The 15,726-nt window shown below is 32.3% G+C and overlaps 1 protein-coding gene across 1 annotated transcript in view; it reads left to right on the forward strand.

Moving 5' to 3' along the window:
• Nucleotides 1–15,043, forward strand: part of LOC124372329 (leucine aminopeptidase-like) — a 53,799-nt gene extending 38,756 nt beyond the window's left edge. The window contains exons 4-6 of the mRNA XM_046830711.1: nt 12,461–12,572; nt 14,698–14,766; nt 14,860–15,043. Of these exons, the coding sequence (XP_046686667.1) occupies nt 12,461–12,572; nt 14,698–14,766; nt 14,860–15,009 (331 nt within the window). The 3' untranslated portion in view covers nt 15,010–15,043. The remainder of the gene's footprint in view (nt 1–12,460; nt 12,573–14,697; nt 14,767–14,859) is intronic.
• Nucleotides 15,044–15,726: the final 683 nt, after the last annotated feature.

A 15,726-nucleotide genomic window follows, 5' to 3' on the forward strand; every position in this document is an offset into this window, starting at 1 on the left:
CTGGGAGCTGTTAGATAGTGTGCTGGATCAAGTTTATAGCAATTCAAACAAATATTCCTAAAATTTTCAAAGATATCAGCGAGCAATAGAACATCTTGAATGTTATAGAGATCGGAGTAATTTCCTAGATTTTTTACTTTTAATTTGTTCCATACATTTAAGTAGTGTTGAAAATCTTTCTCAGATATGCTCTCATCTGTCAAAAGTGAATAGAAAATCTTGAATTTTTAGCTCTTCTGTGTAATCAAGTTTTTCAATACTATCGATAAATTCGTAAGGAAATATGCCTTTTCCAGATAGAATTTTAAAGATTTCTTCTTCGTCATTTGGTTGTCTATCTAGAATTGCGTTCAGACCATCTTGTATAAAATGATTTGTATGTTTGAAATCATCTTTTTTGAGGTTTTTAGCTAACTTTTCTATAGACGATGCCATAAATCTGAACGTATCTACGAAAGAAAACTTGATGAACTTTCTTGGTTTATCATCTTCAAACTCATACCCATATCCTGAATTTACTGAATAATTTATGTATTTTTCATCGGTGTTTGCGATCAAATCAACGTTTCCATATTGTTTAGCCAATTCTTTTATGTACAAATGAGTGTCGTAACATGACATATTGTGACAGAAAACTGGAATATTTTGAGGAAATTTGAGATTCAAGTTACAAGATAAATGAGCTGAACCTCTAAATTTACCTGTTAAATGACAATGATCTCGTACTTTTTTTCTTGTTTGATTATCAAAACCCTCACATTCACAAATATGGCAAAGATTTGAATTTTGATATGCAATTTTCTTCTTCTTCGGTCAATTTCATAGGTATTTTATTCTTAGAATTATACTTTTTAGCTATGTATTTCGATAATTTATTAAGTTCTTCAAACAATTTTGCAGGAACATTTGGCAAATCTTCTTCATTTTTTGCTCGATAACATATCGGCTTGTACATACGATTGGTCACATTAGACACTAAGTATAGAGTAAAACCATATGGAATGTGCTTCTGAATCTTGGTTGTGATCGATTTTTGCGGATTGTTTTTGCATGTGGGAATCTTCTCTAATATGCTTTCAAAATCCATATAAATAACGTACGGATGGTTAAACTTCTTTTGATAATTAGTAAATTTAGTTGTTTGACCAGGAAACGGCATAACTGGTTTACAAACTTCATGTTGCTTACAAATTTCTAAATGGTCTGTTAAATCTCCAGATTTGTAGAAATGGCTTAAACATCTTCTGCATAGAAATTTTTTATTTTTACACTTAGATAACTGAGAAAATACAAGTTTGTTTAAATCTGTTATCAAAACATAATGAGATTTTTCATCTTGTTTTACATACAATAAATTGATTTCTAATTTGGCATCATAAACTTCTGAAATTTGCAACGGAACAATATTGAGTTTTTCATCAAAAACTATAGACATTTACAGACATTTTCGGATAATTATACTTTGCTTTACTGCTTCGTTTTTCAAATAATTGTATATCTTTTAAAGACATTGGATACTCGAAACCTGAAAATATCTCGTCATTTACAAATTTTTCATATTGTTTTGATCTTTCGCAGTCTCTTTCGGGTTTTTCAATAGCACATCGGATAGAATAAATAAAGCAATAATCATCTTTATTTTTGATATTTATACAAGCTTTCTTATCTTTGATTTTCTTTGGTAAATCGATATATGATCCTGCGTTCATAAATTCGTGTTTATTAAGGCTCAAAATCAGTTGTTTACAGCGTTTTAATGTCCATCCAGAACCTCGATTTGGATGATTTGTCTGTTCTCGATGTGTTAATTTATTAAATTGCTTAGTAATAAAGTCGTTTATGTCAAAGATTTCGTCTGCTTTTATAGTAAAGTACATTGGACACGTTTGTGTTTCACCGTTCACTAAAGTTCTTTCGTATTCGCATTCCAAAGAGAGATATCCTTTACTATTTTTAACATTTTCTTGAAATTTTTCGATTAAACTTTTAATTTCCGGGCGCAAAATAGAAAGATATTTGTAAATTGACATGGAATTATCGTTCAAGTTTGTTAAAATGTATTGCTTGAAAAGACCGTGTATTGAGGATAAAACTTCTACATCAATGATATTTTCAGGTTTCTCATTAAGAGTTTTGTCAATTTCTTCGATCATTTCAGACTTAGTTTTATCGTTTGTTTCAATGGACAATTTCTCAGCGATTGATTGAATTTTTTTCATCTTTAAATAGATTGAGATTTTTCTTTTCAACTTTGAAATTTTTCTTTAGTTCACGCAATTTTTCTATATTATACATGTTTTGGTGATCGGCAATTTGATTTTCTTTAGCCCAAGTCTTCAAATAATTTAATTCTTTTTCATAAATATCTTTATTTTTCAGATGATTTTTCGACTTATAATGTCGGGTAAAATGATGTTCAAAAACATCTTTTTTGCAGTATGGACATGATACCTTTTTTCCTCTCCATATTTAAAGAGCAAAAATTTGTAAACTAAAATTTTGAGAAGTGGTGATTTTTGTGACAACTTGACACAAATCAGCACAATTTCTGGTGAAACAGCTGTAGATTCTTCTATTTATTATAGAAAAATCTGTAAACTAAGACTTAAAATTTTTGAAAAAATAGTATAATTATAGGACAAAATAGTACTATATTGGTTTGTAGGGGGCAATTTAAATTCTTTATACTATTTTTTCAATAATTTTTTTCTTATGTAAATGGAGCTACTAAAGGAATTAAATGAGGTTGGTGATTTAAAGTTCAAAGAATATAAGAAATTGATTGATTTAGAAGAAAATAAGAAGTATAAAAATTGTGACATTGGATAAAATGAAAGATAAATTCGGGTTTACAATAATTGCCGAGTTGGAAGATTGTAAAGTACACTTGCCGAACAGATTTTTGACTGTTTTGGATGAAAAAAAGATTAAAGAATTGAACAAAAATGAAAAATTACACTTGGTTGTTACTGGAAAGAAGACTATTAAAGATAAAGACTGTGTTACAATTAACTTCGTGGAATAAAGATTTCGAAGATTTCTGGATTTTTTCATTAAAACAGCTTAAGAAATTAGAAGCCTACAATGAACAGTAAAACGGCTATAGATTCGGTTATTTTACATTCGTGATTTCTCAGATTTGTTTATGGTTCAATGGACAGTATTTTACATTGATTTTCTGTCTGTCCCAAAAGTGCGCTAGAACCCTTACATTCATATCTACTTATATATATATATATATATATATATATATATATATATATGTTGTTGTACCAAATTACTGAAATGTGTTTAATTCAGAGTAGAAGCTAAAAACACAGAGGTACATTTTAAGAGGCTTGTCACATTGATTGCCTGCAATAATTAAATTGTGCTGCATCCTGCAACATCCAGCTTTGAAAATGTAATTTAAATATATGTATGCTGTACTAAACTACGGAAAGGGGTTTGAAAATACAGTGATACATTTTAATAGGTTTGCCAGGTGCTGAATAAATTAAATTCAGATGAGTACAGAGCGAGAACGCGCGGACTGCCCATTCCACTATTCTAATACACGGGCTATCTGTAGTTGGCAGGAGGGGCCCCTCCATCCCCACTCTTTCTCTCCGCCTCGGTTGATCACCCCATTAAATTCCAGGCGTGAGGAGCTCGTGCTCCACGCCTCCTGCTTATCTAGTGAAAGAGTTGTGGTGGGGGTTGCCTGTTATGGTGGGGGCTGGCAAGCAGTAGGGCATTGCTTGATTTATTATACATTTCTAATCCCACCCACACAAATTGTCTCATCTCTTTCGATCTTCCACGCCCAAGTACGGCCTTTCCCCCGTTACTACTTGGGGACTCAAACACTTCGTTACACATTCCAGGAGAGAGTTTTGCCTACAACTACTCCAATGTACGTCTGAGGATATCCAAAAAAAGTCGGTTGGCAATGAAGAAGCTCAAATCAAACTCTTTTTCATCATTTCAACATCAGAGACACCTAGAATAAAAAATCAAGTGTAGTCTAGGTGAAGAGGTGTTCTCATTGAACTCTTCTGTGTCTTAGTTGTGTATCTTATGAGACAATGACAATACTTGATTTTATTGCACAGGTGTCTTTGATATCGAAACCATAAGTATGGTTTTTCAAATAAGATTACTAAACAGATTATCAGTGTCATAGCTGAACCACTAACTTATCTATTTAATTGAATGTTAATTGAAGGCACATTTCCTCAATGTTTAAAAATAGCAAAAGTAGTTCCCATCTATAAGAAGGGTGATAAAACAAACCCTTCCAGTTATCGTCCCATATCTTTAATACCTATTTTTAGCAAAATATTTGAATATTGTATCAAAAAACCAATTACAAAACTTTTTCATGCTAAATGGTCTCTTATGTAAAGAGCAGTTTTGGTTTTTACCAGGACTGAATACTACAAAAGCTGTAGAAACTCTAGTTGGTAATGTTATTCATAATTTTGAGTATAAAACAACATCATCTGCAACCTTAATTGATTTGTCTAAAGCCTTCGACAGCATACCTCATGAGTTACTTATAAGTAAACTTATTGCTATGGTGTGCAAGGTAGTGAGTTGAATTTGTTGGTATCTTATTTGAAAAATAGAAAACAAATGGTTGTTCAGGGTTCTAATTCGTCTCTCATAAAAACAATTCAAATTGGTGTGCCACAAGGCTCAGTTTTAGGTCCTTTTTTATTTATCGTTGCAGTTAATGATTTTCCTTTCAATTTACCCTGTATGTCAGTTTTGTTTGTTGATGATACTACTCTTCTAAATCACCATAGTACACTTAATGGTTTAATAAAACAACAAGAAAATGCAATGAAGGTAGCAACTGAGTGGTTTCAGGCTAACAGGCTTGTTGTAAACAATAGCAAAACAGAAAATATAATTTTTTCAATGGACAATGTAATTTACAAATGTTTTAAGCCTGTTAAACTATTAGGAATCTTTTTAGACAGTAGACTAAGCTGGGAAAGCCATATAGAAAATCTTTGTACTAAATTGGCGAGAGTAATTTTCCTATTGCGCAAATTGAAACTCTGCATCACGGAAGAAATGCTAATAACCTCCTACTATGCCTTTTTTCCACTCCCACTTAGTCTATGGAATTATTTTATGGGGAAATAGTTGCCATTCAAATAAAGTGTTTGGCAAAAAAAAGCAATAAAAATTATAAAAAATCTTAATGAAAGGGAATCTTGCCTGCAAGCTTTTAGGGACTTAAATATCATGACGTTGCCCTGTTTGTATATATATTATTGTTTACTGGATGTGAAAACAAATATGCAAAATTATACTGTTAGAAAAACTATACATACTTATAAAACTAGAAAAAAGTACATGTTAGAGCTGCCATGGACCAGGCTTGAAAAAACAAAAGGTAGTCATATCTATATGAAAATAAAACTATTTAATAAATTACCAAAAGGAGGATGGATTGTAAATATAAATAGGTTTAAACGAGTTGTAAGCAAAGGGCTTAAAGAAAAGGCATTTTACTCTGTGAATGAATATTTGGCCTGTGATATTAGCTCCTTAAGTTTATAATTTTGTCTAGTCAAGTTTTAAGTTTTAACTTTTATTTTATAGTTTGGAGATTTTATGTTTTAACCACCTGACTTACATATTTTAAATATTTATATTGTTACATTTTTCATTGGGTTTTAATTGTATGTGTTATTTGTGTTTCTTATCCAGTCTGTCTTTTTTTATATACTTTACCCCACAATGCTTTCTTATTTCTTAAATATTTTTATACAACCACTCTCTATTTATACCAATTATTAGTTTTGTAAGTTCTTATGTCTTTTGCAACATTCCTGTTAATTTTAAAATAAGTCTCCAATTCTAAAATTGTTAATTTTTTAAGTATTACTGCCCAATAATGTGACGAAGTCTATTGTAACTTATTACGTTGCTTAATGACTAATAAAGACATCTTGAATCTTGAATCATGAAAAAGAGTTCTTTTGAGCTTCTTCATTACCAAAATCTTTTGGTTCTTTTCAGGCGTACATGACTCCAGATTTTAGCAGTCTGTGACAGCGTCAGATTTCAGATGGTGCACTAAGCGGAAGGTTGACTGGAGCTAAACTTAACATTCACTTTTGATATTTACTGAAAAAGAGCCGCTGATTATATTATTGTAATATAACAATGTCCTGATGTATTGCTTTCTGTATATTAACGAGAAAACATGGGTGATGGTGTTGTACGTTAATGGATGTTGACTGACACCCAAAAAAATCGCCAGATGGCTCCATCTTTGACATTTCTGAAACTGATCCTTCAATTTGACATTCAGCCATCTTTAAACTTTTGACGCAATTCACGATCATTTATAATGTTTTCTCCATAAACATGACACATTCTTGAATGGATATCTGTTACATATTCCCGTTTGCTTGCAGGAAATAAATAAAACTCACCAATTTACATTTAGCGGGAAAATCAATAGAAGTGGCCATGTTTATGCAGCTCAGTGTAAACTAGCTATTTGAACTAGACAGTGACAAATGTTGTAGCAGGGGAAATGAGCGATTGACTACTGTGCACACCGCGGATCTGCCTCATGTCTAACCATCATGGCGTGAGATTAAAGGTTAAACAATCCTCGATAATATCTACTTGGGGCAAACAGTTGTTTAAGACTAACGTGGATTCTTACCTCTACATCCATTTTAGAACTGAGTCCGTGGTTGAATTTTGTGTTGGCTGACCCCTGCTTATGTTAACAACATGTAAGGAACATTTGCCAATTCACTCTGCCAATCAAAGTCTGTGTTCTATATGCTTAAATATGGAGCTTGTTTACAAGTTTAAGATCAAACTGTAGATTGTTGTCATACTCTGAAGTTCCTTATGTAGGCAGCCTTTCCTACTTTCAAATATTATTTTTCAAAAACAATCATACTTTGATTTATCTGAATTTATTTATTTATTTATAATAAATAAATAGTTTAGAATAGTTACAATCCTACATTTGATAAATTATGATAACTTGCATACTATAATAATGAGATATAATCTTGAAGACTAAATAATATTAGAGTAAAAACACTGATTTAACATAGGTTTTCAAATATTGTATACCCGATATAAAATGTTTGATAACATTGAAATTCATATGTTGATCCAATGTGAAAATAAAATATTACTACCAAAAGAGTTAGTACTTTGTAGTAGTAAATTTAAATTCACTCCATATAACTAATTTTTTTACAAATTTAGGGAAAATATTCTGGCTTAAAAAAATACTATTAATTTACCCTCGTTGAACAATTGATATATAATAATTCATAAAAAGATCATTTGGTGTATTTACAAAACTTTATATATGTAGGTTCCTTAATAAATTAGACTACTTTTATACATTTGGGATTTTCTTTACATTTATTATTATACAAAAGTAATGCTTGAAAGTAAAATTTTTATTCATTTCCTTTATCTCTTTTCAAAAATGTTTTATTTATTGTTTTATTTAACCTATTATATCTATATTTTCAGATAAAAAAACAATATGTAACAATATACAAGTAGAATGGATATTGTAAAAGTGTGCCGATTAAAAAAATATCTTACTGAGTGTTGAAAATGGGTGGACCAATTGAATATTTACCGTTGTACAGATCAAGAATTAATGTATACTTTTTAATGTCTTACCATTGTTTTGGAAAAAATTAAGCTCTATATTATAAGGAAACTAAGCTAACTTTAAAGCAACACATTGTTTAATGATAGAAGACAGCTGAGAGACAGCTGCCCTCTGTGTTCAAGAGCAGTGGCGTAGCTAAGGGGGGGGTCCAGGGGGTCCGGACCCCCCCCCCCCGAAATTTCAAGACATATTAAAAAATAAAGCATGGAGCAGGAGAAAAAAAGGAGAGTTATCATTACTCTTGTCTACAAACATTAAATTGATTGATTTAATTGAAAGTGACCGTTGTTAAAAATATAATTGTCCTTTTGTTTAAATCATAAAGTATCAAACGATACTTTTGGGCTCGGCCTTTCGGATAGTGTAGTAAAATCACGGTATTTCTATAGGGCGCGGTCACGTAACGTCGCAAAGTAACCTGAACCGTAACACGGCGAACAGTTTAAATTAGTGACCACTTCGTTCAAATCTTGGGGACGTAAAATAACTGCTTAGAATTAAGTTACGGCATTGATTTTAGTGTCATTAAACTGTAGACGTGTATACAATTATCGAAAAAATATAAAAAATCACTTTCAGTCGGAAAATACACTTGAAAAACTCTACTGATTAGAACTTTAACTAATTTGGACTTCAGTGATTGAGGTAAAAGTGGTATTTTCAATTGACTTAGGACGGCGAGTTTTGTTATCATTAAACTGTACAGTGTACCTATAGTCCTGTCATTTTAGGTTTTTTAAACCTCAATCTGCGGAAAAAATTTCTAGTGAGCTGAATTTTGGTATACCCCTTCATTATGGCGTTTTTAAACGAAGATGGGAAAAATCGACATGGATATCGTGCTGGCTAAAAAAGTTATAAGGGTCAAAATGTTACGAAGATCAGTTTTTCGCGAATATCTCGCGACCTATGGCTCGGAGGTCAATAAAGATTATTATAAAAATTATTTCTCATACGATTATCTACAAAAAATGTCTCTTGCATTTTTCTGTATTCGGACTAGAGTGCTGAGAAAGCGAGTAGAAGGCACTCACATAGGGTATTTTATACCGTATACATATAAGGCGTCAACTCTATTGCTTTTTTCAATGTATTTAAGTTTTCTTAACACTTCTAACTTACACTCGTCGGGAGTCTTGTGACGAATATACTTATATTATAAACGGTTTGGAACTTAGTAAAATCTACTACATATAATATAAATGACCTCCACTGGCAGATGTTATGTTCTTTATTGTTTTGAGACTCGTCCCTTTATACCTGCTACTGCCTCTCGGACTGAGTTTAGCTCAGTGGACAAATATTTCTTGAGTGTTTTAGACGTTATTTTCGTAGTTTTGTGCTCTTGAGCAGTTTTCATAATGAGTGATAAATGTTTCATATGTAATGGATCGTTATCTACTGGTGACGTAGTAGAAGTTAGACGTGGTCTACAAACATTAAAAAATGCTAGTGTCGCTAGAAGTGATGGTAACATTGAATATTTGAATACTGTAACATTTGTAAATGTTCACAGTAATTGTCGTAAAATTTATACGAACAATTTGACGTCTTCAAACGACGTCAAGAAGAGCCGAGTACATCAACATCTCCGGCAAAAGTCAATTCTTTTGATTTCAAAAAATAATGTTTGTTTTGTGGAGAAGAGGCAAGTGAAGAAATTGAAATAAAAAGAGAAAAAAATACAGACGCGCTATAAGAGAAGTGAGTATTCCTACATTTAAAGACACAGTGGCTATTAAAAGCTGCAGAGGCGCGTGGTGATAAATATGGAGGAAATGTAAAAGAGCGAGTAAATTTTGAGCATGACCTTGTCTTTGTCGAAGCTAAGCACCATGATAAGTGTTTCTCAATTTTTTTGTTATTTAGTAGAAAGATTGATGTAGGCCGTCCATCGGATGAGAATATCAGAATTGCTATGGACAATGTTTTCCATACCATGACGATTGTCAATTCAAATTGGCTGAGTTGAAAGATGTAATTCAAGGTTATGTTCCAGATGACAAGACAATTATAAACAAATTGATTGCTCGATATGGAAGTAATATTGTAATTACCACGAAAAGCAAATATTTGACATCCACTTTTTTAAGAAAACAGGGAAAACAATGGTGAAACAAAAATATACTCGACTGAGAGCCTCAACAAGTATCCACACTGCAAGAAAAATATTCTTTTTCTACATGCCATGACCGGATGTGAAACAACTTCAACACTTTTTGGGAAAGGAAAAATTAAAGTCATGAAGATGTTTGAAAAAAGACCCGATTTACTCAATTCTGCAGGAATATTCTGACAAGAAAATTGCGCTCGAGATCCCGTTGTCAATGCTGGAGTATACTTTCTACTAGCAATTTACGGTGCTCCAAAATCAGAAAATTCAATTGACAATTAATCACAGATACTGCAGCTTTGCTAAACTAACAAGACAAAGCACAGATGTGAAATTTCAATTATTTCCACCCACTTCTTTAGCAGCTCAACAGCACATTTATCGAGTCTATTATCAAATTTAAACTTGGCTAGGAAAAGAAATTGATCCAGAACTGTGAGGTTGGGAGTTGAAAAATAATATATTACAGCCAATAACAAAATAATGTATTGCCACCAGCACCCGATTATCTAATAAACACAATCTGTTGATTGTACAAAAGGTTGTTGTGGCGGCAAATTTTGATATAAAAAAGTGGATTGAGATGTTCTAAAGCTTGTAAACATTGTTGTGGTTAGTCATGCTTAAACGCAGAGTCCAAAGAAAATGATGATGTTGATTTAAATACAGCAATAAGTCTACTCGATTTTTTGTCAGCAACTTTTGATGAAGTTGAAATTGAGGATATCGTCGACGAATGAATATAAAAGAAAATTATATAAAAACAAAATTTTCCCCCACTTTTCAATGTTAAAAATATATAATTATTAAGCAAAAAATAAAAAAGCTATTATTACAGATCATGGGTTATGCCTATGGGGGAAACCATGTAAAAAACGCGCCTTGCATTCTTCCTCAAAGATCGTGCGGATAAGAGTGCATCTTCATAATGTAGTCGCTTTCTCAGCGCTCTAGCCCGAAAACGGTTGACTTTACATAAAAATGCAAGAAATATTTTTTTGTAAATAATCGTCTAAGGAATAATGTTTATAATAACCTATATTGACCTCCAAGCCATAGGTCGCGAGATATTTGCGAAAAACCGATTTTTGTGAAATTTTAACCCTTAGAACTTTTTTAGCCGGCACGATATCAATTTAGATTTTTCACATCTTCATTTAAACGCCATTATGATGGTGTATACCAAAATTCAGCTCAATAGGAATTTTTCCGCAGATAAAACCTTAAATGACTGGACTACTAAATAATTATCGAGAAAAAAATCACTTCCCTTCGGTAAATACCGAAGAAAAGCTCTCTACAGATTCAAGTTTGGACGATTTTGGATTTCACTGGTTGAGTGGTTGAGGTTAAATTGGTACTTAGAATTATGTTAGGATGTTGATTTTAGGTATTAATTCAATGCCGACTAATACATATATAATTATCGAGAAACAAAACAATAAAATCACTTCCGGTCAGAAAATACCGAGGAAAAGCTCTACTGATAAGAAGTTCCGATCGGAAGTGATTATTTTTGTTTTTTTTTCTCGATAATTATATATTTATTAGTCGGCGTTGAATTAACACCTAAAATCAATGTCCTAACAAAATTATAAGTACCACTTTTACCTCAACCTCTCAACCAGTAAAATCCAAAATCATCAAAACTTGAATCTGTAGAGATCTTTTCTTCGGTATTTACCGACCGGAAGTGATTTTTTCTCGATAATTATATAGGTAGTGTCAAGTACAGTTTAGTGATAACAAAAATCGTCGTCCTAACTCAATCAATAATACCACGTTTACCTCAATAACTGAAGTCCGAAGTAGTCGAAGTTCTAATCATTAGAGTTTTTCAGGTGTATTTTATTTCCGACCGAAAGTGATTTTTTTGAAATTTTTCCCGGTAATTATATACTCGTCTACAGTTTAATGATACAAAAAAATCGTCATTATAACTCATTCATAAATACCTTAATCAGTGAAATCCAAACTAGCCGAACTTCTAATCAGTACTTTTTCCGGTGCATTTTCCGACCGTTAGTTTGATCTGTACCCGTGCAACGCTCAAAAATTGCCCTCCTTTTCTTAAGGGTTTTCGGCCGTCAGTGGCCCATGATGTCCCCGAAGGGGTATTTAATTTTCTCCACAGAATATAGTTGTGTCAATTATACGTTTGAGTGAAGAGCTCTGTTTTGTTCTTTTTCTTTCTTATCCAGTGAATGGTGCCTTCTACTCGGCCAGAATCGAACTTCGTAAAGTTTCTGTACCTATACAAGAAAATTTGTGGTACTAGAGTTGCTGTGAGAGTTTAATTTGCCTATTACATCTTTCCACTTTCTATAAGGCGTAGTTACTACAGCCCATATTTTTGGTATTTACCTTTTACCAGTAAACTCATTGGCAAATTACACACAAAACGTCCACCGGATCCCCCGGTTTCGGACCCCCCCCGAACGAAATTTCTGGCTACGCTACTGTTCACAGGTTCTTCAACTGTTCAACATATTCTGGCATGTTGTCCAGTGACACTGTCTGTCATCCTAACTAGGCAGTATGTCAAAGTTCTGTGCATTACTCAGGAAGCAGTCAATAATACCATATGTACATTTTTTTTCTAAAATATATAGTACAGATTTACTGTAAACTATCGTTACTGTGATAGCTTGGGACCTATTATAAGTAACTCATTGATGTTGTAGGCTAGAGATAGTGATTCAATATGAGACAGATCCTACAGCGTTTGCGCTACAGTGGTTATCAGCTGAACAGACAGCAGGTCGTAAACATCCCTACCTCTTCAGCCAGTGTCAGGTAAGTCATTAACCTTTTGAGAGCCAAGAGTCAATGTGATCAGCCTACGGACATTTCTGAACATAGCAGAGGGCCGACTATGCCAGCTATTCGAATATTTATTATTCTGTTACTAAATGTTGAGATATTTCATTGTATTAAGTCTCATTTTATACACAATAAGTCAAGTAAACATAGATTATCTACCTTGATTTGATCTTTTACAGGTGATAAAAGCTATCTGCCATATATGAGAGACAACTTTTATGCGAGTGCAGATTTTCAATATTTTTCACTAATATATATGAAGTCGTACTCACTATTACAGATACTTACTTTTAAAAACTTGGTAAGTTATACTTGTTTCTACTTATATAGGGAACAATGAAAAAGTTGCATACACATGCATTAAAATAAAAAAAGTAAAATTTTTCTTTATCAACATGTGAAAATAAAAAAAAAATTGAATTTGTGTTTACAATTTTAATTGATTTTATTGTGCCAAGGAATATTATAAGTCATATCCTACTTTTCTCACAATAAAACAAAACAAAAATCGTCCCATTGTGTTTATTCTTGAAAAACTTGTGAACTATTTTGTGGAATACTACACAAAAGCTCAGTTATAAAAAAGATAATAACAGCTATACAGATACTTACTTTTTTGAAATTTGGTATGTTTTCTTCCTGTGTACATAAGGAACAATAAAATAGATGCATAGAAATAAATTAAGATTGTAAAATTGCAGTTTTGGTATACCAAAGTTACAAAAATTTAAAAGTCTACTTTTTGTTTGTATTATTTTTTATTGTTCAAATAAATATTACAAGTACTACAATATAAGTATTACAATAATAGCCTACTTCCCCCCCCCTACATAATGAAAGAAACATCATATCATTATGTGTATATATATTTTGTTTGTTTTAAGTTATGAATTATTTGGCTGAACATTACACAAACACCAAAAGAGTGCTTGGCATCAAGAGAGGTGACCTTTCATAAATGCTTGGGACTTACAGCACCAACCTCTCAAAAGTGGTTGGCACTCCAAAGGGTTAAATCATATAGAAAAAACATCGAAAACAATTTGAAGCCAAATAACAAAGTAGCATCACTTCTATTGTTTATTGTGCTGTAGGTTTCTTGTTCTAACATATCCCTATTTGTTCTCATTTTCTGAAGTGGCCTGGTTGGACTGTTACCAATATCAAAAGTAGTAAAAAAGTTGCACAATACATTTACTGTGGTATTATGCTGAATTTAAATACATTTCTCAATAGGTGCACAACTAGGTGCCTGAACTCATTATGTTTGTTTTAATATTGTTAAAATTCCTTTATTTAATCACATGTAAATTTTCATCAAGATGAGTACTAACAATAAATTACAATTCAATTTGGTAGCTATATTACATAGCACAGAGTTTTCTACACATTACGTAGTTATGGTAGGAAGTGTTGATTCAATGGGAATTTTAAGTTCAGTTCTAATTCACCTTCTGTTTAGTGTTGCAATGTCTGAAATCTGACTTGACTCCTGGAATTTGAAGTCCACGTCTGTCTAAAGAGATCCATAATAATCAGTGATGAAGATGTTTAAAAATGAACTCCTTGCACAGTTTCTGATACCAGAAACACCTAGACTACAAAATTAGTACAGCGAAGCAAACACCAACAAATTTTCAAAGTGTCATACTCATCCAAGAATGTTTTCATCATGAAAATGTTAAACCCAACATAGCCATCACAGAACGGTTTCCATTAAACAAGGTGAATAGGTTAACCAACAGATCAACAAAAGTCTTTTTTCATCAAGGATAGGTTGTGACTGTAGTGGTTCTTATGATTTTTAACCAAAATTGCAATTCCTCTACATGAAATATTTTTCAACAGAAACAAATGATTAGCTCTTACTCATTAATTATCTTTAGTACTCCTAATTCTTAACCAGCTTTAGTATTATGCACACATAAAGTTAAACTATCTGCCTTATGGGTGTAATTCATTAGATACTTTCTAACAAGTATCGTTCAATCACATTTTAAGTCTAGTACATTGAGATTTAATACTCTAAAACACAGTTTTTGTCATTATCCGAATATACACTATCTGACTGCACATTATTTAATTTTGTGTGTTCCAGCCGATCCATGCCAGATCTATCGTGCCTTGTCAAGACAGTCCGTCTGTCAAGATGACTTACAAAGCTCAAGTGAGTATTTCTATTTTGTTTATTTTTATTCATTGAGTTCAAAAAACACATAAGTTATGTTTTATAAAATTGATAAATGATAATCTTAAACAGATCTCAGCACCAGAGGAGCTGACTGTTCTGATGAGTGCACTAAGTGAAGGAGTGAGTGCATCGAGTGGTGGCCAGCGAACACATAACTTCAACCAACCTGTACCGACACCAGCATACCTGCTGGCACTGGTAGTGGGAGAACCTGGCTAGTCGGCAGATTGGTCCCCGTTCACATGTTTGGTCCGAGAGCCACAGTTTGTTGACAAAGCTGCGTATGAATTTGCAGAGGTATGTGCTGTTGAATTGTTTGTCTATAACTAGTACGAAGACAGTGAGATAGGTCAGAAAATTAAACGTATATATAAATTCAATGTTTGAAAAATTATGTGTATTTACTAAATACAAAATCACAAAAATTTGGTTGAAAATTTAAGATAGAGCAAATTTAATGATCGGCTGGAGTTAAATTTTTTAAATGAGTGAAAAGTGATTTATTAAGCAGTGAAACTTTTAAAATTATATTAGCTTATTATTTTCAAGTGGATCCAACAAAGCAGAAAATTTAAGTATCATCTCACAAAACTGATGCTGGTTTTCTTCAATGTTCAATGGCTAGAACTATTTTATATTTTTATTGTTTTCTAGTGTGGTTATTAATTTGGTTTATTGAGTCCGGTTGTGGAAGGTTTTTTTATATTATGATGTTAACATGCTCATGAAGTATAATACAATTTCCAGCTGTATTTATTGTTTACTTTTTTAGTGGGAGCTGTTAAGGTTAGACTGGTTATTAACTCAGCAATTTTCATTTGTTAAAAAGTGGAGCAAAGAATTTGTATAGAATGTTGTGTGAAAAATACAAAGTGTGGGAAATGTTAACAAATACCTATGGTGAGATTTAAACATGAGTAAAACAAGTTGTTTATA

The sequence above is a fragment of the Homalodisca vitripennis genome, unplaced genomic scaffold, assembly GCF_021130785.1.
Source record: "Homalodisca vitripennis isolate AUS2020 unplaced genomic scaffold, UT_GWSS_2.1 ScUCBcl_2925;HRSCAF=8089, whole genome shotgun sequence".
Classification (NCBI taxonomy): Eukaryota; Metazoa; Arthropoda; class Insecta; order Hemiptera; family Cicadellidae; genus Homalodisca; species Homalodisca vitripennis.